Genomic DNA, 27,474 nt, shown 5'->3' on the forward strand with positions numbered 1-27,474 from the left:
CCTCAATTAGATGGCTTTTAAATCCAAGGAATACTTTCTCTGGAAGAGGTCAGTCATATCTCAATTGTAAAATTCTTACTTCTCAACGGGTGCGATGCTACAGTGTTATCTTGTCGTATGTAACGAGTCTGGCATCTAGCCGATGTCACTCCTGCCTCTCTTATATATTCTGTAAGTTGTTCTTCTGTGTACTCTAGAGGCACATGTCTGATTTTGCCTACATTTAGCATGAATGACTCCGGAATAAATGACTTCGCCAGCAGGCCAGCCACCTGCCCCCACGACAAGCTTTTGGCTGAAGCAAGAGAGCTCACTGTGACTGAGAAACTTACATTTGTTCACCTGGAAAGAACGCACTTTCTCTTTAGCTAGTGCAACAATTTACGAGGGTACAACGTCTGGGTTTACTTTCCAGAAGGTTCTCGTTTCCTCCATTCGTCGGAATACCACCAAAATTTCCTCAAATCTTCTCTTTTTATGTGACACATGAGTGAAAGAATCTGTTTCCTCATCAGGTTCAATATCTTTATCAATAAAGGAGTAGGTCGATGTCCCCTCCTGCATGTTGTCCGCCTGGTCTTCTACTCTCACTTTTTTTGCAGAGCTTACTTCGTTTGACGTGTCCTCAGCTTTCCTCCTTGCCTCCAAAACGAGTGTTGGTGCCCTGATGTAAGAAACCCTTGTAGAACCAGGTTGACTCACATGCTCGTCGGTCTCGAAGCCATGCTGTGGTACAGGTGGCCCTTGCCACGCTTGCACATCCTGGCTGGTTCCACCCATCACAGTGACTGTGAAACAGCGGCGCTCAGTACCGTCACACCACTTCCTGCTATCAGGAGCGACAGCTGATGTTGTCCTCAACACTGTAAAAAGCTTCTCACGGCTGGAAAAAACCTAATTTGCAGGAGCACAGAAAGCAAAGAACGTTCTATCCGAGCATCACGTTCTTCAAGTGTGTCCCGAGGGTACTTTCGGAAATCTTGATCGGTGCAATAACCAACATGTTCATGCTGCACTTGATAATGAGCTTCATAGTGAATAGCAAATCCTTCTGCTCGATAGTGTAAAGGTTCACAAGCAGCCACGAAATCGTCATAACAGGTGTGTGAGCACAAGAATGTCTAGTTGGCTGCACGAGCCAGTGTCATGGTCGGCAAAGCAGCGTCAATTTTTGCAGCAGAATCCGAATTTGGGCTAGTTTCTTCGTGCGCTTAAACTGCCCCGCCGCGGTAGTCCAGTGGCTAAGGTACTTGGCTGCTGACCCGCAGGTGGTTGAAATTTCCGGAGCCCTCCACTATGGTGTCTCTCATAATCATATGGTGGTTTTGGGACGTTAAACCTCACATATCTATCTATCTATCTATCTATTCGTGCGGTTAAACTACAGTTATACGAGTCAATTTTTGCGTTGGGTGCTAGCAGCTAGTTCAATTTGGCAGCAATGTGGGGGGGGGGGGGGGGTGTATCTAGTGCAGTCACATGCGCAGCCGGAATAAGCCACTTCCAAGGTTTATTGCTTTTCCCGAAACCATAGTGGAAAGCCATGTTCTTGAGCGCTTTCAAATTGTATGCGGGTAATGAGAGTGGCTGTCATGGTAGTCGTGATGCATTGCAAGCCCTATTGGCTTTCACAACTGTTCTTGATTGATTTCAGAGTAGTTTTTTTTTCTTTCGTGGCACATTTTCATTTTAACTTTGATCTAAAATAAAAACTGTCAAAGAATGGGAATATCTCAATGTAAATGTGCAAAATACAGAGAGCTTGATTTGCAGGTGTGTCATCTGTCTCAAAAAAAAAAAAAGATAGCTGTGGTAAGCAAGCCTCATTCGATGGACTTGTAGCTTCAGCGGAAACGCATGACTTGTGTACCTAAAACCAGTTATACATGTGCCACCCACCAAAATTTGGATCGAGCCTGAGTGGGATCAAATTGCTTGATTGCAATCGACTCATTAGTGCAAACTATGTGAAGGAACTGGTCCTGGTAGGAAAACCTTATCCTAATTACCATAGAAACTGTTGTACACATCCCACCATTTTCGGGGTGCATAAGCATTCGGACTGCGCACACAATTGCACCTGCGCTGTGTTCATTGCTACCTGCCTCATCATCACAATTATTATAGTCATCATCTTCTTCTTTTCAAACGATACTTATATGGCAAGCTGGTGATATCAATAAGGTCGCTGATGAAAATCTCACCTGCCAGGTCAACAGCAGTGGCATTGTGTGTTTAAATAACCAACACAACGTGTTTGGTCAAGTTTGTAACTTTAGTCGCTTTCTGCAACTAGAGTTTGTCATCATTTATCACCGAAAGCGATATATGATGAGACCAGAAGGCAGCCTACCTGGATGCAATGGGCACCATACCTTAATGGCAGCAGACAGCGCATCTTGTCTTGAGTGTTGTTTTGAACAGTGGGGCAAGCTACTTTTCCCCCTCTGACACATGGTTGTCAAGACAACAGAGCTGAAACTACCATCTGCAGATGGCTGTCCAACTGGCAGAGCAATGGGCTAACGTAGTCTGAAGGTTGAGTCCTTTTGAGACAGCCTCGGTTATACGAATCCCGCGAAGTCACCAAAACTGTGCGAATCGTCTGAAATTTATGTCGCTAAAAAACATGCGACAAGAGAGCTTGTGTATGTGTCATTTGTTCTGGGGGCTGCAGCTATTTGAACAGCTCTGAATGATTGCCAGTAAGGTTTCTAGACGTTGACAATCGTACTTGCACTGGTAAATGTATGTCATGAGCACACGTGCATAATTAATGAACCATATAAAGGACAATCATACTTGCACTGGTAAATGTATGTCATGAGCATACGTGCGTAATTAATGAACCAGATATTAAGGAGTCATCTACATGCGATAGATGAAGGCCAGAGAGTTTTGCAGCCGCTGTCCATTATTATTTTCCTATAGTGTTGGTGGCAACATTTATCAAGAGCTTTGCAGTTGTGCCCACACAATGTGTGGTTGAAATTCTCCCCAGGAGTTTCCCGTGGCAATCAAGGGTTGGCAGCTGTGTGGTCCCTAACAGTTGTGCTTGTTTGCGATGGAGGCCTAGCTCCTTTGCCAAAACTGTCCGATTCCTCTATTGGTCCTGTTCCACCTTTCATAGGATGTCTTATTAGAAGGCCATGGCTTGCGTCAATGTAGCAGGCACATGTAAACACAGTAGTATGACAATGCTGCCTGAGCATAGTTGCACACATCTGTAATTAAAATTCAGAGACACATGAAGGTGCATTGAGACATCCAAGGTTTGCACGTGCTATGCTTGCACTTTGGTTCCTGCACCCTTGCGTTCTTGCCAAGACTTCCATAATAGTGCAAGCATTGTGGTTCGTACCTGCTATGCTCGCACTTCGGTTCCTGCACCCTTGCGTTCTTGCCAAGACTTCCATAATAGTGCAAGCATTGTGGTTCGTACCTGTGCGGTGGTGTATCGAAAATTGGATCGCATCAATGTTTTCCATTACATTGCAGGCCTTGAAATTGTTATGAGCCATGCAATTGGTATGATTCATCCAAGGTTGTACTGCGTGTTGGTTTTTCATTTCGTTCTGTATGAAGCAGGATGTTTTAAGATGATAAATTATTTTGAAGGTACTTAAAGTATTATTTTGGCCAGCGTCTTGCTTTTAAAGAGTTGTATGCTTGCAATGTCTCGTGGTGCATGTACTGGTCGCAGCCATGCTACCACTTTATTTGGCACATTTTGTAGTGTTTATTTCTGCTTGGCATTAGTAACTGATACCATTTAGGGAAATGCAGCAAATGATTGTGGCTGCTGTCTTAGTGCTTTGCATGCTATTGGTGTTTCTGCACTTGCCAAAGATTTCTCTATTATGTTTGGTGCACGCTGCATCCCCCGCGTGCTGGGTCGCCAATTCCCTTCTCCTCCCTCACTCCCCTCCTTGGCTTTCAGGTGGTGGATATGTTGACGCTATTGTAGGCGTGTGCGGTTGTTCATGCCAGTTGCCAGCCGCACATGCTTCCCGCTCCCCCCCATTTCGTGTAGGAAGAGAGCGCTGTCCCGGTGAGCCATTGTACCTGTTGCTCCTTCTCTCCCCCTGGTCCTATTCTCCCTCATCTGCCTGCACTGCGTGTTTTCTTGTATACTGTAACTGGTTGCTAGCTCCAGTGACTGTGCATCCCATTTGTCTTGCAAATCTGGTGAACTGTGCTTAACCCAGATTTATTTGTGTATATATATATATACATATATATAGAATTTGAATTATGCCTGCTTCTTAAGAGATACTGTAACTGGTTGCTAGCTCCAGTGACTGTGCATCCCATTTGTTTTGCAAATCTGGTGAACTGCGCTTAACCCAGATTTTTTTGTGTATATATATATATATATATATATATAGAATTTGAATTATGCCTGCTTCTTAAGAGGTGTTGAGGGACTTCTCGTGACAAACTGCAGGCAGGTCAGCCAGTGTCTTGAAAGGTGGATTTGTCCTTGTGGTCAAGGCACAGATACACTCAAACCTCATTATACTGTAGACTCTCAGTAAATGGATATCTGTTAAATGGAACTACTACTTAAACAGAGCTATTGCCTCTGCAATGCTTGGTTTCAGGCTTGAATTCTGCAGCCATATTCACCTCTCAGTAAACGGAACTCCTGTGAAATGGAACATATTTTCCCGGTCGCTTCAGGTTTCGTTAACTGAGAGTCTACTGTAACAAAGTGACATCTGCTATATCCAAAAATTTGTCATAAATGTTTATCTGTAATACTGTATTTATGACAAAACTATTCTTCATTTACTTCATTCTAACCGATAATTTATTGTATCCGTGTTTGCTACATCAAGGTTTGAGTGCCGGTTCACCTTCTAAAATTGTGACCATCCTTTCGCCAAGTTCAGATTTGCTTGGTGGCTATGTGTGTAGCCCATCTACTAGCTCGTGTAATGGAGGGATAGATCGTGTAATGGAGGGATAAGAAGACCCGCTAACGAGCCAGTTTGGCTCAGTACAGGGGTGCAACAGCTGTACCATTTGCACAATCGGCAATTTAATACAAGTCCCGATTGTTGCGCCGAGCTACGCCAAACCTCTGAAATTTGCTGAAAATGCCCAGCCAGCCTCAAAATTTTTCCAGGTGCTCTTATTTTGGCGAGAAATGCAGGCAACGTCAGCCACCTGCAGCTTGCGCCATCAGTCACAGCGCGCAGACCCGAAGTATAGTGCTTACAATAGACTTAAAATATTCTAGGCACCCGGCACCCACCCTACTTCGCGAGGCACGATCGAACAGATAAAGTAACAACTGTGCGCCCATTGGCCCTTTTCTGCTGCGAATAATATGTATATCGCTGGGACGCCGGAACATTAAGACAAAAATGCATTGCTGTAGCCACCATCGCCTCACAGGAAATGTAAATTTTTTAGCCTGAAAACGTGGTTATGGCTTGTTAAGAACTAAAGCTGGAAACTTATGCCCCATTTTTCTCGCGCAAACAAACTTGACGTGCTGCAAACGCTGGCATTGCCAGCGACAACGTTGATTGCCTTCCTGCCTCGGTTCTTGGCGATAGATATCTGACACTGTCGCAGGGCCAACGGGCGTGCGCTGTTGTTACTTTACCTACTTAAACGTGCTTTGCCAGGGAGCCCAAGCGGCATCTAATTCGGTGGCGAAAAAAAAAGGGGGGGGGGGGGGGGGAGGGGGGTGGTAGTGCAGCGGTTAGAAAGTTTCTTGGCTTCGGTTCTAATACTGCTTGAGTTGCCTTCACCATAGTACATTGATGGCTGCAGAAAAGCATATTGATATTTAAAATGGGCTGTTAGCGCTAGTGGGACACTGCACATTTTTGCTCAGTTACTCATGTGCTTGTACACCGCACAATTTTAAGTACCAATAAAACTACTGACGTCCAGATGAGCTCCTGGTAATCATTTGAAGCAGTGTGCGACATTTCTCCTTCCCTCGAAAAACTCAATTGTGTGCCAGTTTTTTTTTTGCCACCCCTACTCTTTGGTTTTAGGAATCTTTCAAATTTCGAGGTCGTGAGCTTGTCATGTTGATATTTAAATTCCCATAGTCTGTCAAATGCGAATCAAATGCTAATATTAACTTTATCATTGTTTGCTTTGTAAGGTGGTTAAAGTACTACTTTCATTGAAATGGCAGTTCCATCATACTGTACGATTTAGGTGATGTTGAATGGTTGAAACACATTTTTGTTCTAAATGCAAGCCTCCTTTTTTATACTGCTCGAAATTCGGTATTTCACGATAAAAAATGCATGTTTTTTCGCGTAACCTGCTACAAATTTGAAATTTAGTGCTCCAAGAGTAACATTTTGTTGCTCCAAAAATTGCTCCAAATTGTATTTTGCCAAGTACATACCTGCCAGCTCCCATATTGCTCGAGAGACTCTGGAAAGGCAAGCAGTTTTCCTGATTGCACGGGCACGGCTACAAATCTCCCGAAAAGCAGTGTCAATTCCACTACGAGAAGAAAATAGCTAAGGACATCGGTTCTAAAATTTCCTGATTGTGTGTGGAACATTTCAGTCATTTGTGCCCCTGTACACTTTTCAAAAAAAGCCCATTAATACGTGTGTCACATGGGCGCTCTTGAAAGGCCATCTAGTTGACAACTCTTGAAACCTCTTTATTGACTCTATAGAGTTGTTGCACTGTTACATGACAGTTTTGAATGGCCATTGAGTTGTTTGAAGGGTTTCTCACAAAGGTTGTGTGGTGCTGCAGATCCTTATTTTCAAATTCATGTTTCGCAAGGTTAAGTTTCCTTAAAAACTCAGATGTTAAGTACCTCAACAAATTCTTTATTCGTAGTTATGAATGCATATTTAGTTTTTAAGTTGTTGAGTGGCAAAGCTGTGCAGGTGATACATGACAAGACTGCTTGCAGAACACTAGCATGTGGCCGTTGCCGAGAGTATGTGCACATTTCAAGTTGCAAAAATACTCTGTTAAGTAATTCACAACACTTGCATATACTGTTTTGAAGCATACAGGTTATATTCCTTTGTTCTGACCATGTGTACTATCACACAGTCAATGAAAGGGTACATTCGTGCTGTTTCAGTCGCTCAATGACCATTGAAGTTCCAGTGCAGGGGTGGGGTGCTCAGTTGATTTTTGATAAACTATTGACTCAATGGCCTTTAAAACGGCTCGTGTGGCAACTGGGGCTTGACAGTTCTTCACAGTTAAGTCTCAATAGACCATTGTTTCGATGGCCTTCCAAACACCAGTGCAACATAGGTATAAGATTGGCCAGGGGCTTCTAGTTGACACGGGACATGGCAGAGTTTATCCCTTAATTATGCATGCAACCCGTCACTGTGGTCTAGTAGTTATGGTGCTGTGAACTCCGAAGCTCTGCACAGCTTCGCTCTCGAAACGAAGGCAAGGACTGCTCCCGCCGCACATGCCGCAAGCATTTTAAAACATCCAGACTTAGACCTGCTAAACCCTCTGTGATTGGCTTCACTTGTGGGAACTAGTTTAAGCTGTGCAGTAGCCCCTGCTGCACCGTACTGCTAATTTATCAGATAAGCTGCAATTCTGTCAGCACGTCGTTAAGACGCTGCTGTGAACGAGTGCCAGGAGAACTTATGACAGTGAAGTACAAAACTGTTGAGTCGTAAGCTACAACTGTAACATCATGGCGAGAGAGCTTTAAGCCAGTTTATGCACAACAGCTCGTGTTTTTGCATGACAATTTGTAGTATTTCAGTAGCAGTAACTCATCATATTATGTGCTTGAGTACACGAGCAAATTTAATTTCTTTGACCTTTCTTTCAATTTTCAATGACATCTTTTTGTATTCAATGTACGATTCGATATTGGCGCCACTGTTCAGCACTATTTTAGATTCGAATTCAGCCGGAGATTAAATTGCACTATTCACACACCACTACAAAAAACATTTATTTCTATTAATAGAAAAACTGTAATTATTCGATTTCCGAATGCCTGGCAGCTCGCTGAATAATTGTACTTTATGGGAATGTATTTATGAGAGTGTATTAAGCAGGCTTATACTTATATTCGAGCAAATAATATAGTAGTTTAACTAGCTTCGATCCAAATTCGAAATGTTGGAATATTCTAGTATTTAAAATAAACTAATACATGTGTATTAGTCAGCATGTAACCCCCTGTAAAGGTGATCTCACTGCAGTAGAGGATGCTATTTCGTGAATACACTCATCCAGGGAAAATCCTCACTGCAGCAAAGCCCATAGTAAACTTTAAGAAATTTTTTGCAGGTTATTTATCACTTGCATTATACCGAAAGTTAAATCCTGCTTTTATTCAAATTTTCTATGACTTTCTTTGTGCCAGAAAGATTGCATTTGCTCATGTTCTGTTTTAATTTTAAAGAAATTGTGCTGGTTAGATCATTACAAATATGCTCATCTTTTATTTTTTATGTGATATATACTATTTGAATTGGGATTCAATATTATTCGACCAAATCACTGTTCACTTTGAAACTAAAGTTTACTTTTCACACAAACCTATTATTAACACATAGCTCGTTTGTGTTATGTTTTGTTTTTGCGTTAGCAAGCATACGAGCCGGGGAATGTTGTTAAGTGGGAATGTATTAAATAGGTTCAAATTAAAAGAAACTGCCCCATTTGATGTGCAAATGTTTTCCTTTGTGACTTATTTTTGCAATGCAACGCTGCTAGGTACTAATGCATTTGTAATGCTAGAGGAACTACTTACTTAGGTGAGTTTAATACATATTTTAAGTTGCAACCAGCTTTTTCGAAAGACCTGATGTGTTTGTTTTTGTTTTTTTGCAGCACTTGGTTATGCACTAAATAAATAAAGAAAATCAATTTCACTGCATCACACACACATCTCTACGAATATTGTTTGTCTAGGCTTCAAGGCAGTCGTGATCGGTTCTTTGTCATCATTTTTTCATTACTAGATCAAATATGTTGCTTCCCAGGAATGGCACTGTCGCATCTGCTTGTTGTGCCTCACAGCTTGATAATTGCATTTAGTGCTCTTTTTTCTGTTTCTTTTCAAATTGTCCAGGTCAAAGCGTCGGTGATCGTTGGCATTCAACTAATGTTGGTGGAGTTGGCTGTGCCTTTGTCGGGTGGCATGTTAAGTCTACACTATTGGGCCACCTTCGTTACGCACCAACCAGTGCTACTGCTGCATTGTTATAAGGGTTGTCACCGAGTCATCATTCTTCTTAGCATCCTAATATTATATTGACCACTGTTTAATTTGGTGCTGGTGAAGCACTCCAACATTTTTCAAAAGTCTTGAGTGAGAAACTCTCGGACGACGAGTAGTTTCTCAGCATTTTTTTTTTGTGGCTCTATTTGGCATGTTTCAAAATAAATTTGTTGTGCTGTTCTCACCCTGGCTTCCCCCTGCTTCTTGTCACTTAGCTCTGCTTGGCATGGTACTTGAGTGCGTAATGTATGCATGGTGAACACAGTGTGGTGGTGGTGAAAGCTGCTTTGACATTGCTTTGCCCGATCCAGGTGGTGCAGGTGCACGGATTGCATGCGTATGCTGCCTGCTTTCATGTGCTCCATTTGCAACTGGATGGCTGGACTTTACCCGTCACTAAGGGCAGGATGAGAGGAACAGCAGCAAAGCTTCCCATCCTCTGCTCTCTTAAAGAAAGGGAAAAACAACAAACGAAAAGTTCTTAAGTGGGTGGCTTCCCTTTTTTGGTCACACCAGTCATATTCTATCTTGGTGGCAGAACGTAGATATTCTACAACGCGCCTAGTTATCATACATACAGGCTTCAGGATCATTCATACAGATCAGTATGCTTAGGCCATAGTCGTGAAATCACCCATTTCGGCAAAAATTGGCATTGGCAATTTCATCATCGGTGCATAGTGTCATGTCTTGTCAGTCATGCCAGAGCGGCATGGTGACTAAATACTGTACTGACACGCGTAACGAACCCGCTTTTTTTTTTTTTTTTTTTTCAGAAAAGTTAGCGCCAATTTGGGGAAGGGTTCATTACGCGAGAGAAGAAAAGGTCACAACAGCGAAAGGAGTTACAACAGCGAAAATTTCGCGTGACGGCTTTGCTTGTTTGGGCAGTGAAAAGCACAACAAACTTTTTTTTGTAGCCTGAAGCCCTTTTTGTTTTTCTCGAAATGAGAGCGAACGGATCAACACCAAAGTGTCGTCCAGCCGCTCAATTCCAGTGCTCCAGCGCATGCTGTTGGTGACCAGCAGTGTAGCTAGCGTACCGGAGGAACGCGCCCTGGGCAGCAGGTGTCATAACCAAGTTCACAACGACAAACCCGACTATTGAAAAGTCACAGTTTCGTCGGAAGGGCAAAGCAATGAATGCGATAGCAACAACTTTGAGTGTAATGCTGAGAGTGTCTAGCAGATCGAAACGTGCAGCGCACTGCTCACGAACACATAGTGAGCAAACTAGCAATGTTTACCGCTCGACACGTAACGTGCTGTTTGAACGAAAACGACACACTTAACGTAATCACAGGTACAGATGAGTGCAAACAAATGTCCCAGTTATTACTTTGCTGTGTCTCAAAAACACGCTCCTTTTCCCAAACGGGGCCTCTCCAGAAAATTATCTTAGTGCGCGCGGCAACTAAACGCAATCGCTCCGGTCAAAGCCGCAGGTGCGTGATTCTTCGGCGAGTGATGCCGATGTCGACGGCAAAACCCAGCTGAGAGTGTCTACGTAATCGCTATCACAATAAAATGCAGCGTCGGATCGCGGCGCACAAATGTTGCAGGTGCACAATGCGCCGTCGGTGCGGTGGGTGCAGTTGCGCTTTGCATGGCCTTCGAAATGGCGAGCGCACGCGCTAGTTTGAAAGCACGGCCGCCTAGGTTGAGCGCAATGCCCCACACGCACAGTCCAGGCGGTTGTGTTGAAGGCCACATGCTTTGCTTTTGTACCGCCGTGCTTGCGTGGCGCTATCAGCAAAGAGTTTTCTCCTGCATTTGACAGGTGGCGCCATGCCATAAAGAGGCAACTTTCAAATTTTTATTGATGTTGTCCGTGCTCGTGTTGCTCGCTATTGTTTAGCATGGTTGAAAAACTATCTTTTGACTTTTCTTGCATTGCTATTTTGTAATGCAATGGCTTCATTTAACGTTGTTGCGATCGTCAACGGCACTGGCTATAATACGGTTATAAAATAAGCCGATACATTACAAAACAGTTCTTTTTTTCTTTTTTCAAGGCCAAGGTGGGGGGTGGGTTCATTACCCGAGTAAATACGGTATGACGTGATATGCGTGGCAACTGCACGACTAATATTTGCGAGACAGCATGGTTGAGGCACACTTTCACGGTGCAGAGGACCAATCGATAAAGTCAGAGCTACATAATATTGCCTGCGGGCAATTACATCGCATCACGTGTGAAAAGGACTTGAAAGGCATAGAAGAGGTGTGCGGCGATTGTTTGTTGAAATACAGGTCTCTTCTGTAGAGCACCTAGCCCGGCGATATTTTTTTTAGAAATGGGATCGCTGCGTCCTTTAGTCTGATTAAAAGCGTGCTTGAAAGGTCTTTTGACTGCCAGTGGCCGTTTCTCACATCAAGCCACCACCATTCTTTGCAATAGTCTTTATAAAGACCTTTTTAAGAGAGAGGAAGATTCCCTCCTTTCTGAGCTCTTGCACAAGAGCACGGAAGCAGACGTCGCAGCTTCGGCCCTGCATTTTTGGGGGTTAGCATGTTCACATTAGCCCAGAGGGGTTTATGGCGGCGTCCAGGGAGCCTTCGTTGACAAAGTGTACAGAGGAATGCGCAGTCTAGGTATTTTTGGTGTGGTTCGTAACATTGAGGTGTTTGCTAGCAGCAGTAAGAATGATGACTGGTATTACAAGGTTGCATCATCCTTCATATTATGTATAGCTTTTAAACTTTTTCCTGCCTGCAGGAAAATAAGCAGCTTTTGGGTGGTCTAGTAAATAATTTTTTTCACTGCTACACCAAATGCTTTGTATTATAATGTATAGGTCAATATGTAGCAGAAGAATTGTGCTTTCTAATGGTATTATTTTCAGAACAACATTCAATATTTTTTGTAGAAAAATATTTAATAAAAATATTTGTAAGAAAAACAAGAAAACTTCGTAAAACCATAGATGCTGCTTTGCACTAATGCAACCTAAAAAAGTTCCAAATATACATCTTAAACAAGAATGCTATATGTAACATTACTGCGAATACGAGCTTTCTATTTGTACAAGTTAAACTTATACAAAAGAAAAATGTTAGCCATAGTGGCTCTTACGAAGTGCCACGCAGCACTGCAGAGCGCAATGCCAAGGCCAACACCCGACAGTCTTCTCACGCTAAACTCCACACTCTGTGCCGCCACCGACAAGTGATCCCATCCAAACGACGTTTACACCCTGCAGATAAGAACCTCGATTTTTAGAACACGCCGGATGTCTTTAGATCTGATCGCCGCCGCGATAAACGGTTTGGAGTAGAAAACTGAACTAACTGGCAGATGCCTCTCGATGTTCCCGAGCTACTTGGCGCACTTTCACCGTCCATGTTAAAGTATGATGAATCAGTCATTTCCCGAGTCTTTACTGCTACCATAATCGCAAAATTACGATGCAGACTCATCAGAATCCGTTGAAATTCGCCGTTTTCGAGGGGCAGCCACGTGCGACGTTGACACCATGTTGGAAACAAGAAGTGCTCGTCTAGCGTGACGTCTAAAAAACGCTTTAAAGATCCCTCCTGCGGCGAAAAAAGAGAGCACAGAATTGAAACTAGAGAAAGAGTTCTTCTTTCATGCACTGGATGACGCTATTTGTCCCAGAGTGCTCCGAATGCGAGAAAATGCTTATTGAAGCCATTAGCAGCATACTGTTGACAAGGATAGGCGCGGACAGGAAAGTGTTAAAGCACAGTGAAATCACATGAGCAGCCCTGTAAGTCATGGTTAGACACACACTATGTATACGTATACAAATGTGACATCTCGCTTCTTTAACCGAAAATGAAAAGATTCTACGTAAATAATCGAGAATGCGGTTATTTAATTGCTCACTGCGCAGCTTTTCTCAAAGGTCAAGCCTTGCCTTGGTGTACCTTGTCGTAAATAAATGGCACTATAATGCATGTTATCTTCACGTTTACGCCAGTGTGCCAAAAGCTTTTTTTTTTTTTGTTCTTGACTATGGGTCGAAATAAATGTCATAATGGTCATGCTTTTGTTGACCACAAATAGTGCAGTTTTTTATTTCACATAATTCGCGATACATAACTGCCAGCTCTCGTGAATTGTCTAGGAGATTTCCAAATTTTGACCTACTTTCCTAATTGCACGAATGATGTCACCAAGCTCCGAAAGGCGACTGCCACAGCAGAAGCGGGTCACCCCCCTCTTCTTCTTCTTTTTTAATCATGCGCACACGTCAGTCTTTCCTGCTGTGACAGTTGCAGCACTGCGAAAGAGCACTCACCATTACACAGCTGTAATTCTCGCTACTACACTGCTGTAGTTCATTGTAGCCATACCACAGAGTACGGCTAATTATTCTAGGCACTATAGCACCGCTTATCTAGGCGAAGGCCGAGACACGCTCGCCACAGCACCAAATGAAGGCGAGGAGCCCAGCCTCCATGCAAAACACCAAAAATAGGTGCTATAAAAGGGTCCCCTTCAATGAGGCTGGCAGCACAAGCAAGTTCCATTGTTTTCTGCATGTGAGCAAAAATTTAGTGAAATAGCATGCTGGTGATGCCGCATCCCTATAGCACGTAACAATTAAACACCAGCAAAGTGTTGAGGCTCGAAGATCGCCTGCTGATGCCATTTTTACCAGGAATGCTTCCTCAACAGTGTACATTTTGTTTGCTTTCACAGCACTATAAACATTATGTGTGAAAGGGAGGTAAATGCCTATAAAGGGGCTAAGCTTGATCGATTACTGTAGCTAAAGACTGTTTAGAAGGTCATGCATTTTGCTGGTACTAGATTGTGTTCTGATTGCACAATCATCCCAGTTTGATTTTCCAAAGTTCTATTACATTAACAATGCTTTGAGTGGTCTTTTAGATGCAAAGCATCTTATGAGCGAGCTTGATCTAGTGGCGTTCGCACTCCACTGCGTGCACATCCCCTCCCATTCTACTTTTACACTCTTTTCTCCCCCTCTCTCTCCTTTAGCCATCCCTTCCTTAGGCGTTTGCACCCCCATTGCGCATGCACGTCCCTCCCCCACTTCTCCTACACTCACCTTTCTCACCTGCAATGCCGACGCAGGCACATTCTGCTAGCGTGTTTCTTGATTAAAAAAAATTTACCGCTCGTGCTGCACAACCGTTCACTGGCCACCCCATATGTAAAGGCACGGGATCTTGTCCCCCAAGGTAATGCCGGTGGGAGATTTGTCCTGTGCGCTGAACAATAAAAACGCAGTGTGTGCATTAAAAGAGCACTGACATTATAAATTTCAAAATCCGTCCCGCCGTGGTGGTCTAGTGGCTAAGGTACTCGGCTGCTGACCCGCAGGTCGCGGGTTCAAATCCCGGCTGCGGCGGTTGCATTTCCGATGGAGGCGGAAATGTCGTAGGCCGGTGTGCTCAGATTTGGGTGCACGTTAAAGAACCCCAGGTGGTCAAAATTTCCGGAGTCCTCCACTACGGCGTCTCTCATAATCATATAGTGGTTTTGGGACGTTAAACCCCCCCCCCCCCAAAAAAAAATTCAAAATCCAGATGTGCATATCGATTGCTCGATATGCACAGGTACTCTCAGCCAAACTTGAATGGCATCCACGGCATGAAAGTTATTTTATTTCGGCTGCACACAGTGTACAAAAGCTCAACGAAAAATAGAATGCTTTGCGACATCTGCGCTGGTGCTACATGTTCAGTGTGACACATTCCACACATACCACCTTTAGTAATGATACGCTGCCCCGCCGCGGTGTTGTAGTGGCTAAGGTACTCAGCTACTGACCCGCAGGTCGTGGGATCGAATCACGGCTGCGGCAGCTGCATTTATGATGGAGGCGGAAATGTTGTAGGCTCGTGTGCTCAAATTGGGGCGCACGTTAAAGAACCCCAGGTGGTTAAATTTCTGGAGCCCTCTACTACGGCGTCTCTCATAATCATATGGTGGTTTTGGGACGTTTGGGACCCCGCATATCAATCGAGTATGATGCACTAGTAGCAATGACGTCTGTGATATATAATATATAATACATAATGCCCTTTCATTGCGTCTACCACTGCTTTCCGCTGATCGGCGGAAAGCGCCTGAGGGGGCTTTAGTCTGACCTTCGTCGCACTCTTTTGAATGATTTCATGAATTTACAAGATGCAAACCACCAAGAAAAGAAAGGCGAAAAAAAAAAAAAATAATGAATCCACGTGTGCTTGTCAGTAAGCATGTCGGGGAACCGTTGTGAACTGCAGTCGTCTGGTTGAAAGCGTGGAAAAAGCGCAATGAGTTTGTTGTTTCATTACGCTTGCAGTACACGCCAACAAAACCGCAATCTATCAAAGTGATGTAGTGTACAGATGATTACCATTGCTAACAAATGACATGCAGGTATTGTTATTAAGTGAATAATGCTCAAACCTCAATATAACGAAGTAAATGAAAAGTAGTCTTGCAATAGATATAGTGTTGGAAATAAACCTTTATAACGAATTTTTGGGTATAGCGAACTTGTTTTTGTGGAAGATGCAACTTTGTTATAGTGAGGTTTCAGTGTATAGTTTGTTCCTAGACTCCATAATCTTGAGAGGCCGGACGAGTGAAGTCATCTGGAGGCGCAGGAAAAAAACTGGCGAACACAGAATTGTTACCGCAAAAACGTAACTTATATTTATCCGCTCCCGGCAGGGGCGCCTGCGCAAGCAGGCGTTTGGTGTGTAGCGACACCACGGACCCGAGCTAACGGGGGGGTTTCGACTCCTTCCCATGCCTAGCCGTGTGTGGCTTCGTCGTGTCCGGGGAAAAGGGGATCCTGGGGGTTGAGCCAATGCTGGGTGATTGGACCTTTAAGGCCCCCCAGTGGCGGCAACACACCCCTTTGGCGCCCCGGCTTCACATAGACGGCACCCCTGGGCTGACCCACCCAGGGGAAACCGACAGTCGCGTTTTCCTGTCTCTCCCTCTCTTCATCTTCGTTTTTCCCTCTTACTTTCAATCTTTCCTGTTCTCTCCTCTCTTCAATTTACTTCTGCTTTTCCTGGCGGCAAGGGTTAACCTTGTGTGACTATCCAAACTAGGGTAAACTATATTGGGTTATAGTAACTGCGTACTGCTGGCGTTGCGCAGACATGCCCACATGCTCTGCCACGTCCCCTCGTTGGACTCCGTGGTGGGTGGTAGGCGCCGTTACCGAAAAATACACATTTTCTCATGGGATCCTCGACCCCCTCTTTAACTGATCGTGCTTCGAAAAGGGTACGCACCGTCGCAACTTTACTACTTTGGCCCAAAAACAGAGAAACTTTCCCAAAATACCATGTCCTCCACTGCGAACAATCATCTACAAAAGCTAGAGCAATCTCACCCTTCCTTGTGGCCAAGTGCTTGAGAGAGACCATTGGAACCGGTTATAAGGCCACGAAGATGGCAAGTGGAGATCTGCTTCTCGAATTAAAAGACAAGGAACAGTACAACAAACTCTCGCACCTCGTAGCCTTTGGTAACATCCCAGTCTCTGTGAGCGCACACCGTACCATGAATACAGTGAAAGGCGTGGTATCGGACGAAGATTTGATGACACTGAGTGAAGAAGAGCTCTTTGATGGATGGAAGGACCAAGGTGTAATACATGTCCAGCGCATCAAAATCAGACGTAACAACGACGAAATAGCAACAAAGCATTTGATACTCACCTTCAACCCAACCACTTCACCTGAGACTCTCGACCACTTTACCTGAGCGTCGACAAGCTAGACGAGAGAGCTGGACAAAGATATCGAGTGTCAACTCGTACACAGATGAGGGAAAAGTGTGAAATAAGGGAAAGAAAATTAAGGGCCAACAAACGTATTCCCTTCCACTAGTAAATAGCCTCGGGGAAAGCTTGAAGGATCAAGCCAACTTTCTTGGCACACATTTCAAACGCATATGGAGCTCCTCACACCACTCCGAATCCTTCCAGAATTACAAGGCACGAATAGAAAAACAAAAGTTAGAAAGAAAATCCGCAAGAAATGAGGCATATAATGCCTCATTTCTTGCGTATGCCTCATTTCAGATGCCTCATTTCAGATGTATTACAGCAGCTGAGTGCTGTTCGCAGTTATGCTTAGCATAACTGCGAACAGCACTCAGCTGCTGTAATACATCTACCCCAGGTTCTGACAACGTAATGTACGCGATGCTGAAGGAACTACCCTCCGAAACTAAAGAAACCCTCCTCTCTCTTTATAATCGCATATGGTTTTCAGGTGTGATCCCCTCCTCCTGGAAGGAGGCTGTTATAACTCCAATTTTGAAGCAGGGAAAGGATCCCTCTACTGTATCAAGTTACAGACCTATAGCGTTAACAAGCTGCCTTTGCAAACTATTAGCGTTAACAAGCTGCCTTTGCAAACTATTTGAAAAAATGATTAATTGCCGCTTACTCCACTACTTAGAAACAAACAAATTGATCGACCTATACCAGTGCGGGTTTAGAGAGGGCCGATCTACCTCCGACCATCTTATACGTATCGAGGCACACATACGTGAGGCTTTTGTTCATAATCAGTTTTTCTTATCTGTGTTCCTCGACATGGAGAAGGCCTACGATACTACGTGGAGGTTTGGAATATTGAGAGACCTCTCACACATAGGTAAACACGGTAATAAGTTCAGTGTCATTGAAAGCTATCTGTCTGATCGTACCTTCCGCGTTAGAGTTAGCAATGTTCTGTCCCAAACATTTGTACAGGAAACCGGAGTGCCACAGGGTGGGGTGCTCAGCTGTACGCTCTTTATTATAAAAATGAATTCTCTCCGTCTGTATATCCCACCTAATATCTTTTATTCAACATATGTCGACAATGTGCAGATAGGTTTTCAATCGTGTTCTCTTGGGATCTGTGAGCGACAGGTTCAGCTCGCCCTTAACAAGGTATCCAAATGGACTGATGAAAACGGGTCCAAGCTGAACCCACAGAAAAGCACCTGTGTCCTTTTTTCACGAAAAAGAGGCTTGTACCCCGATCCTGAACTGGTCGTTAAGGGTGAGCGTCTACCCGTAAACACAGAACATAAGTTCCTAGGTATAATTTTAAATGCAAAGATAACCTTTGTACCGCACATAAAACATCTCAAAAATAAATGCTTGAAAACAATGAATATCCTAAAGGTGCTGTCACGAACAACGTGGGGCAGCGACAGAAAGTGCCTCATGAATCTGTATAGAAGCCTTGTACCCTCACGTCTTGAGTATGGGGCAATAGTCTATCACTCTGCCACGCCAAGCGCTCTGAAAATGTTGGACCCTGTTCATCATCAAGGCATCCGCCTGTCCACAGGCGCCTTTAGAACAAGCCCAGTTGAAAGCCTTTATGTAGAATCGGACGAGTGGTCACTCCATCTGCAGAGAACATATTCTTCCTTCATAATATTTCCTTAAGTAAATGCGAACAGTGAGCAACCTGCATATTCCACCATCAACGACCTGTCCAGCTCTCAATTTTTTTACAATCGACCCGCAATGGCACGCCCTTTCTCGCTGCGTGTCAGAGACCTAGCTGAAGAAACAGATGTCCCACTGCTTGAATACCACCTCAGCCCCCCTGCTCTGCGGCTCCCGCCATGGCAGTGGCAGGTTATAGACTGTGACACATCTTTCGTAGCTGTCACAAAGCATGCCTCCCCCATACACAATCAGATGTATTTCTTAGAGCTTCAACATAAATATGACTGTCCAGAATATTATACTGATGCATCCAAGTCCCATACTGGCGTCTCCTATGCGGCGGTCGGCCCATTCTTCTCGGATGCCGGCGTTCTGTCCACCAGCACAAGCATTTTTACAGCCGAGGCTTACGCGTTATTCATAGCCGTTAAACACATCAAAGAATTGAACACCCCAAGGGTAGTTATATACACAGACTCCCTGAGTGTCGTAAAAGCGTTGAAAAATCTAAAAAAACACAGAAACCCTATAATTATATCGCTCTATTCAATACTCTGCGCGGCCTATACTTCCAAGCAACATATCCTCGTGTGCTGGGTGCCAGGACATCGCGAGATCGAAGGAAATGTGTTGGCCGACCAGCTCGCCACGACAATTAACGGAAGCTCTGCCAACTCTTCAGTTGCTGTCCCTATAATGGACCTAAAACAAAACATACGGAAAAAGCTCAGGGCTTACTGGCAGAAGTTATGGGATCAACAAACTCATAACAAGTTACACTTGATTAAACCATACCTCGGTAAGTGGCCGCCCACGTCGAAAACACGCCTTACAGAGGTCAGTCTCTGTTGGCTTAGAATAGGACGCACACACAGCACGCACACACACCTTTTGTCCGGTGGTGACCCACCCAGCTGTCACAGATGTGGCCGTCCACTTACCGTACTTCACATACTCCTTGAATGCTCGGAGCTAGAGGCTTACAGGAAAAAACATTTTCCACTAGCGTACAAGGAACACATACCCCTTCACCCAGCTATGTTTATTGGTCGCGAACCTCTTTTTAAATATAATGCATTAAATGCATTCTTAAAGGAAGTAACTACTTTCCATGTTATCTACTCAAGTGATCAGTAGCACGGCCTCTGAAAGGAGGCTGCTGCTGCGTATGCTACATTCAAAGAGAACACCTGTCTCCCAGCCCTTGGGACCAAGGGTGCCGGCAAGGTATCGGCGCTAATATAACACTCCTATTCTATGGTGTCATCATAACTTAAGACTCATTCTCACCAGGTATGCTTCACTTCACTTTCATGATTTTAATAAAGATATGTCTTACGCACCTTTAGAGCGCAGAATCTTAGGCCCTTTTACAGCCATTTAACATAACCATTGCTCTCATACGATATAATTTCCTGGCGCTCTTTGGCTATCAATGGCCCTTGCGCCATTAAACAACATATATCATCATATATTTATCCGCTAGTATTCATTCTTTCTACCAGTATTCCATAAACACCTTAGCGTATACCAGAATACTGTGCACACCATAACTCCCAAACGAGCGAGCATGGCCAAGGCCAGAGAATGGTGTCAATTTTGGGCTGCTTAGAATGGCGTCAATTTTGGAATAGCTGTTCTGCAGTGGGTCGATTGAAGCAAAAATGTGATTCGCGACGTCGCTAATCACGGCGATTTACAAGATCCAGACTGTCCTATTTGACACTAGTCGACACTTTTACGGCAAGAACGGCAATGCTGGTGACAAGACATGACTGCACGCGTGCGCCTAGCCAGCTCTTCTCTTTATTTTTTCAGTGCCTGGTGCCTGGGTAAAGAAGCAGATTTCAATGGGTAGCTGCTTTCGGTGTTGGTGCGGCCTTTCGCCGCCGCAACCAGAATAGACATGCCACTGCATTGTCTCTCGTGCAAACAAATGCCGCGATTGCATTCCAAGCTGCTATACGGTTCGATTTTTGGCTGTATTTGCATTGCTTAAGGTACAGCGGAAACTTGTAATTGAGAAACGTGAGGCACTTGTCGTTCTAAACACCCAGCTCATTTCAACGGCATTTGTCGTTCGCTACTACTTGATCGAGGCGCTTGCACATCATCTGCTAGGCCAATAGCTCATGCCAGTAATTTGCGGAAGATTGTCTTGAAATCATGACTTTCATTTGACTGAGAATTGCTTTTTCGACTCAATGAAAGTAGATTTTTGAAAGAAGCCTTTGCCAGGAGCTAATTGTAAAACCTTGAGGGCCTAATGTCTAGTGCCATAGCACATTGTACGCAAGAGTGGACTTCATGCGCTAAATAGCACTAAATGCCACTATACCGCTTCCAGGGATAGAGGTAATCAAGTGTTCTCTTCGCAAAGCTTTTGAGTATTACATTTGTTGCCACCGAGAGAAAGCAAGTGTCAGAATATTAGGAACTATGCTAGGTTATTTTAACATTTGAGAGCTTAAACAACGAAATTGTCGTGAAACAAACAAAATCAGCTCTGTATGTGGCGTGATTCCTGCAATCATGGCCTATGTTTCGAACAGGCGCTGCTAAAGTCTAAAGTCTGCTGCCGATTCCCAACAATAGTCAATGTGACACGCATGTAAAATGCGACCTATTGTCAGTTGCTTGAGCTCGTCTGTGTATTTGCTGACGGATTGTTATATCTGGCTGCTCAACTCTGTTTCTTCCTCTTTCCCACGGACCTCTTGATTCGATAGCGAGCAGAGTAAAGGCCGACTGACTGTCGACGTGGATGTCTTTATTGGGGCACCATGTTCAGCCTTGAAAGTACGCATTCCTTATGACACAGTACATAACAATTGTCACTTGTTTCAGTGATAACTCATGTGGTGCTTATGGGCTCCCATCCAGCCCGGAGTATGATAGCGAGCAAGTAGGAGGGCATATAAACGTGCTGTAGAATTTGTTTTGACAAATTTAATCACGGCACCCCGCTTTCATGACACAAAATCGTGTTCCACATTTAAGTAGATTACAAAAGTAGATTACAATTAGATTCAAAATGAAGGGTGAATGATAGAAATTTGCAAAACAAATATTTATATGGCGGCGAAGATAAAGAAGCCTCAGCACTATTTGCAAGCATCGATGACCACTTCATTCTCCTCTGTACTGACCCGCTTCTGTCCGCATATGTCATGTTGGTTTCCCATGAATAGATGCCACGACGATACACACCATTTGTGGCTGCCACACCACACTCTACCCATTAAACAGTGATCACGTTATTTTGTGTAGCGTGACCCAGCTCGCACACTTGGTGTCTTGAAAGGCCTCATGGGCAGTTTGCAAAGACGAGAGGGGTAAAAGTGCATCGTATATGCCATATGTGATGCTTTGTCACTCGTTAAAACAAGTTGCTTCAAGCTGTAATGTGAAAGAATACGGTTCTCTCTCGATAATTGGAAGAATATCGTTCCGACCACAAGAATACAAAGCTAGTATTTATTTGATTTATCATGAGCATTAAGGTCTTGAAACACTGGTGTCGGCAATTTTGTAAGGAAGTTTTTGCATTCTTGTTAGCAAATACACGTTTATCGAGTGAAGGGTTGATTGTTTGACTTTAATTAGGAAACGCTCAGGACATGCTACAACATATATAAGCTTGTCAACAATAATACACATAAGCTTGGACAAAGATGATTTTGTAACATTGTCCAGCTGATTTCTGAACGGTGCTCAGAATAAGAGAATTGCAATAAAACATGTAAACATAGCACACGCGCGCAAGAGTTTTCTATTCGCAAATGATCAAGCAGGCTTTCTTTTTCTTCCACTTCTCCTTCTTAGAACGAAATACAATCAAGCGTATTGAGAGGGAGACTGATAGATAAAGAACTTTATTAAGGCCTTGAAAGAGAGAAACAACTGTATTAACGGCACAATAAGGTTTTTGAATTCATCTTACCAGTGGTTCGAAAGGTGGGGGCCAAAAGCTTTCTATGACTGTTTTGGCCCAGCTAATCGCTTCTGCCTCAACACGGTAGCCGGTAGACCATATATAAGAGTGACCCCTATGCCTAGAGGGAGGAAGCTGGTTGTATTGTTTTTGGAGCTGCCTGAAAGCTATTGAAAATCACATTATTTGGTAATGCAAGGGGAATCCAGCACCAAAGCGTAATAATAAGGCAGCACAGACTTGCCTACAGATTACCACACATGCGGTCACCACACATTTTACATGGGTATATTTCACAAGAACAAATATGAAGCTATTTTTGCTGCTAATCTGGTATGTGCTCCATGGCACGTTGCCCATATGCTGAATATTGCCACTCATTCGTGAAGAAGGCTAACGAAAGCTCCGCCTGCATGGCAGGTGTTGGCAAGGCCCGCACTAGCTATCTGAAAGTGTTGCATTGTTGCTTGATCCTCCTCGAGGTGTTTTTCTCTCTGTCCACTGTGCGGCCCTATGTCATATTGTTTTTGTGTCAATGTACTGTTGGGATTTGTAATGGCACGTCTCGCAACGTTCTCCTTGTTTTCCTGTACTACCTGTACTACCCTGAACGTTCTCCTGTACTACCCAGTCGCCTCAAGTTGAAAGGTCACTGAAGAGAAAAACAATTTTTTCTGTTATTGGTAAATTGCTCTTTCACAATTTCAATATCGCCACGCTTGCCGCGAGAGAACGCAGGTAGCGACGCGACCTTGAAAATGTTTGCATTAAATGCCGTGATGCCCTGGATTTCAGCAGCATCTAGCGGGGCCTACGTAGCTCCTAATCGTTGAAAACGACTGGGTGGCCGATACTATGAACATGGAAAGGTTCAGGAAATGTGGTTGTGCCAATGTTTCCAAAATATGACATACATTTTGAAATCTGTGACGTCACACGTGGAGGTGCAGAGTTTACGATACTGCGGCCTTTATTTTTTATTTTATTCATAATAAACTTGTGATAGCTAAGTTAACAACATAAGAATTCTCAGAGAACACTTCATCACTGTAAAGGAATAAATGGATTCCCTTAAGTGTCCTTTTAAAGGGCGCGTCATCTCGGAAATGACTTGCTCTGCTACTCGGCACGGCCTTGCATAAAAGTGTAGTGACGTTTTCGGCGACTTGTCACGGCTCGTGTATTGAGCCAAGGGGCACATGCGCAGGCAACCATGGGCACAGGCGCACGCATTGTGGTTACACCGTAATGCATTCAACGTGAATGCTTTACAAATAAAGTGCAGTTACACTGTAGTACAGTGAACTAGAAGCTGGTACACTGTTTTGCTTGAATGAAGAATAATAATTTAAGGTCGCGTTTTTCTTTCTTTGTGCGTGCGTGTGTGTGAAAAACTTATTGAGAACTGACGGACTGTGAAACCAAAGATGGTACGGGGGACGTCGTATGTAGTATTTATGATATAAATGTGAAGAAATTGAAAGTGGAGGAAAGGACACTCTCCCACTTGCAGGGACCTATCCTGAAACCTGGATTAGCACGTACGATGCTGTACCAAGTGAACTACGGGCGGCGGTCGTCCTCCCATTGAGACATCGGGAAGAAAAAAAAACAAGTATAAAGTAGCACACTTGTTCAGAAGCGATCGTAAAGAAATACCATACCTGTACCAAGTGAACTACGGCGGTGGTCGTCCTTCCATTGAGACATCGGAAAGAAACAAACAAGTATAAAGTAGCACACTTGTTCAGGAGCGATCGTAAAGAAATACCATGCACACAATTGCAAACGTGTAGTCACAAACTGTAGAATTCGTGAAAGGTATGGTGTACCGTATACACTTTTTTTATTAACAACGCGATGAAAATGAGCAGAAGAAAAAAATATTGTGCCCTAAACGACAATATACAATACATCACAAACACATCCAGAAAAGAGAACACCGAACGAGAAGTTTTGCAGCACAAAAATTAGAAACTGGCGTGAGTCATTACCTTCAAATATTGGGGGGGAAAAAATTTATACCTTTTGTGAAGAACCGCTTGTTTAGAGAGTGCCATGTTAATGTTCTATCTTTGGATGTAGGGCTGGCTGTTTTCCCTTGGAATTTGGAGGAAATAGGCATGATCGGAAATGATGCCTGTCCTTTTTCTGGTCTGGAACTGCTTTGAAACGCACGGCATCCAAGACGTTCTTCCGGCCGATAAGTAGAGGCTTCCATCCAGTCTCGTCAGGTTCAGTTCACTTCGAATACAACTGTTAACGCCATCATTTCTTAGAGAAATGACGACCTGGGGCAAAAAATGAAGTGCGAGTTGACCTCGGCAGATTTCTGTGACGTGTGCTTTCGTAGCGTATACACGACAGATTGGGCGTATACGCGACAGAGCCAATCACCGTGTGGTATAGATCGTTGCGGTGTGACGCTGTGGTCATTTTGTCCCTTGTGAACACAACATCGCGACTATACATCCCGCACGCTGATCGGCTGCTGCGCCCTTAAAGGCCGCGTGTAGCTACATGCGCGAACGCCACACCCTAATGTCAACGCTAGGTATTTATTTATCCCTAGATCCAGGGATTTTCTACCTCGGAGTTATTTGGCATACTTTTATTGAATCTAGATTTTTTTTTTTTCAAGGGCTGCGGAAAAGCCACATTATGCAGCTTAATAAAAGGCGGGACGGAGTAATCACGCTTTATAAACTAGAAAATGCTACGAAAAATGAGTGTTTTCGTTATTTGGTGTTTTTTGTTCAAAAGAGATCCGGTGTTCTTCAGCGCCGAATATGCAAAATGAGTGTTTTTATTATTTGGTGTTTTTTTGTTCAAGAGAGATCCGGTGTTCTTCAGCGCCGAATAGTATATGCTGGAGGCTGTGCGTCTACGAATTTGTCTGCCAACGTTGCTTTATGGGCTAGTTGTTTAAAGCCGTCCGAATATGTCATCGGACAAGAAACATACACGTGTTGCCGTTGCGTTTTCCTCACCTATGTCTGCTAGCTGTATGACACCTTTTGATACCTTGTCATCCTAAGTGTTTATCATGCATGCTTGTGTCATCATGAGTGCCTGAAGTGTATTGTAATGTGCAACAAAATGTGCCGAGTTCACCGCATGACATAACCCTGCAATATATTCATGTCTGACAATATGTGGAACAGGAGACTCTGAGAGAATTAAAAAAGGTGGAAACACAACTGCCAGATGGGGGACATGGGCTTTCGTAAGAGAAAAAAAAAAATATGTGGCAAAATGTAAAGCTAATTAAAAGTACACAGTATGGTTATTTGTCAGTCAAAAAGGACCCTTGTACATCCAACCGTTAATCATGGGACGCTGATTGCAAATGTCTGCTACCTCGCAAGCTGCAAGCACAAGATAGGTGCTACGGACTTGTAATTTCACCGAATAGTCACATCTCTGCCTTCAATGACTGATAAAGGCAAACTTGACTACTCTGTTTGTCTCTGTACGAACTGGTATGGTGCCATCTGCAAGCACGTCATGTCACATCTGTGAATGACTGATAAAAGCAAACTTAACTAATCTGTTTGTCTCTGTATGAACTGGTATGGTGCCATCTGCAAGCACGTCATGTGGATTTGCTCCACAGGAAATATAGAAAAGACCTTTAGTGGCTGTTAATGTGTTTTTTACTTCCAGTAAGATTCAGACAAATTGGACCATGAAGTGAAGTTTCTGTTAACATTGTTGAAGGTATATTAGCCCGAATAACGATATCAAAAAGTCGGTCTGAGGATTTTTATCGTTATCTAGGGTATTTTCGGGGTCAATCTAGGAATATAACGTCAACTCTGCATGGTTTAGCCGTTTTGCTTCGGGTTAATTCTACTCATGCAGGAAGATCCTTCCTCCGTGGTTCTACTTGATGTCAGCTGCGCTTGAATTTGTTATCTTGGGCTGTTTACTCAGCAATGGAGATTTTTTAAAATCTAAAGTGTAACTTAGCCTTCATCGTTGATTAGCTACTTGGGTTAATGTAGGCAAGCTTTTCCCGAGCCACTGTGCGCCCCATATCTAGCACTCGTCACGCTCGCTGTGAACGGGTTGACGCAGTTGAGTATGGTGTCTGAAACTTATTTTTCGCAAAGAAATGGTGAGAAGGGACGACGTTGCTTGCCAGTCGCGCTCAGGGGCAAACCCAGCGACACATTTTAAGGGGTGGGGGGGGGGGGGGTCGCTTGAGGTAGCACTGGAGGAGGGGGGCAGAGTTTCAACTTTTCTTGCAGGTATTATCACGAAAACCTCTTCAAAACATCAATACTGTTAATAATGTGTGCTCATAGTGGTCTCACTCATATGTTCTAATTGGCGATAGGAGGTGGATGACAAGCACTGAAGAGAATGGGAGGGGTGCTGACCCAGGCTCTTAGGGGGGCAATCACTCCTACAGCGTTCTTGCCGGAGCCACTGTGCGCTCCGTAATCTAGCACTCGTCACGGTTGCCGCTTTATACGTATAGGGGTGTGGCGCACTGTGTATGTGTTGACGCAGATGAAGTGTCTGAAGCTTACCTTTCGCAAAAAAAGGGGAGAGGAGAGGGAAATAGAGAGAAGCGACGTTGCACTCCAGCCGCGCTGCGGAGGGGTGGTGACACTAAACCTAATGGTGGTGGCTATGCTGTTCGCTCACGCGCCTTTCATTTCCCGAAACCAGCGTGACCCTTGCGCCTACAGTAGCGCGCGATCATGTGCATGTGTAAGTGACGCCTGAATAAGTTATGGTATGTCATATTGCGGGAGTGGGAGTGCTGTGCCATTTGTGCCATTCTGCGCCAATCTGACCTGCTTTTGGGTGTGCACAGCCAAATTTCGTCAAGTTTTATCATCGACCGAGCAACATGCATGAGCTACACAAAGGGCACAACCGCGTCCATATCAAATTAGTTGGGTCACACAGTA

At 44.0% G+C, this 27,474-nt stretch overlaps 1 protein-coding gene across 7 annotated transcripts in view; it reads left to right on the top strand.

Moving 5' to 3' along the window:
* Window positions 1-27,474, top strand: part of Su(var)2-10 (E3 SUMO-protein ligase Su(var)2-10) — a 128,277-nt gene that overhangs the window by 90,265 nt on the left and 10,538 nt on the right. The window contains exons 12-13 of one of the 7 annotated variants that reach the window (XR_012894643.1): window positions 3,941-4,051; window positions 9,065-9,398. The exons of 4 other annotated variants lie outside the window; for them this stretch is intronic. Coding sequence is in view for 1 of the 3 variants with exons in the window: in XM_075891309.1 (XP_075747424.1) it covers window positions 9,065-9,080 (16 nt within the window). In the remaining 2 variants the exon portion in view is untranslated. Of the gene's footprint in view, window positions 1-3,940; window positions 4,052-9,064; window positions 9,399-27,474 lie in introns of those variants that run through there. 2 more of the 7 variants (XR_012894644.1, XM_075891309.1) reach the window with 2 other exon arrangements.

Source organism: Rhipicephalus microplus, chromosome 1, assembly GCF_043290135.1.
Source record: "Rhipicephalus microplus isolate Deutch F79 chromosome 1, USDA_Rmic, whole genome shotgun sequence".
Lineage (NCBI taxonomy): Eukaryota > Metazoa > Arthropoda > Arachnida > Ixodida > Ixodidae > Rhipicephalus > Rhipicephalus microplus.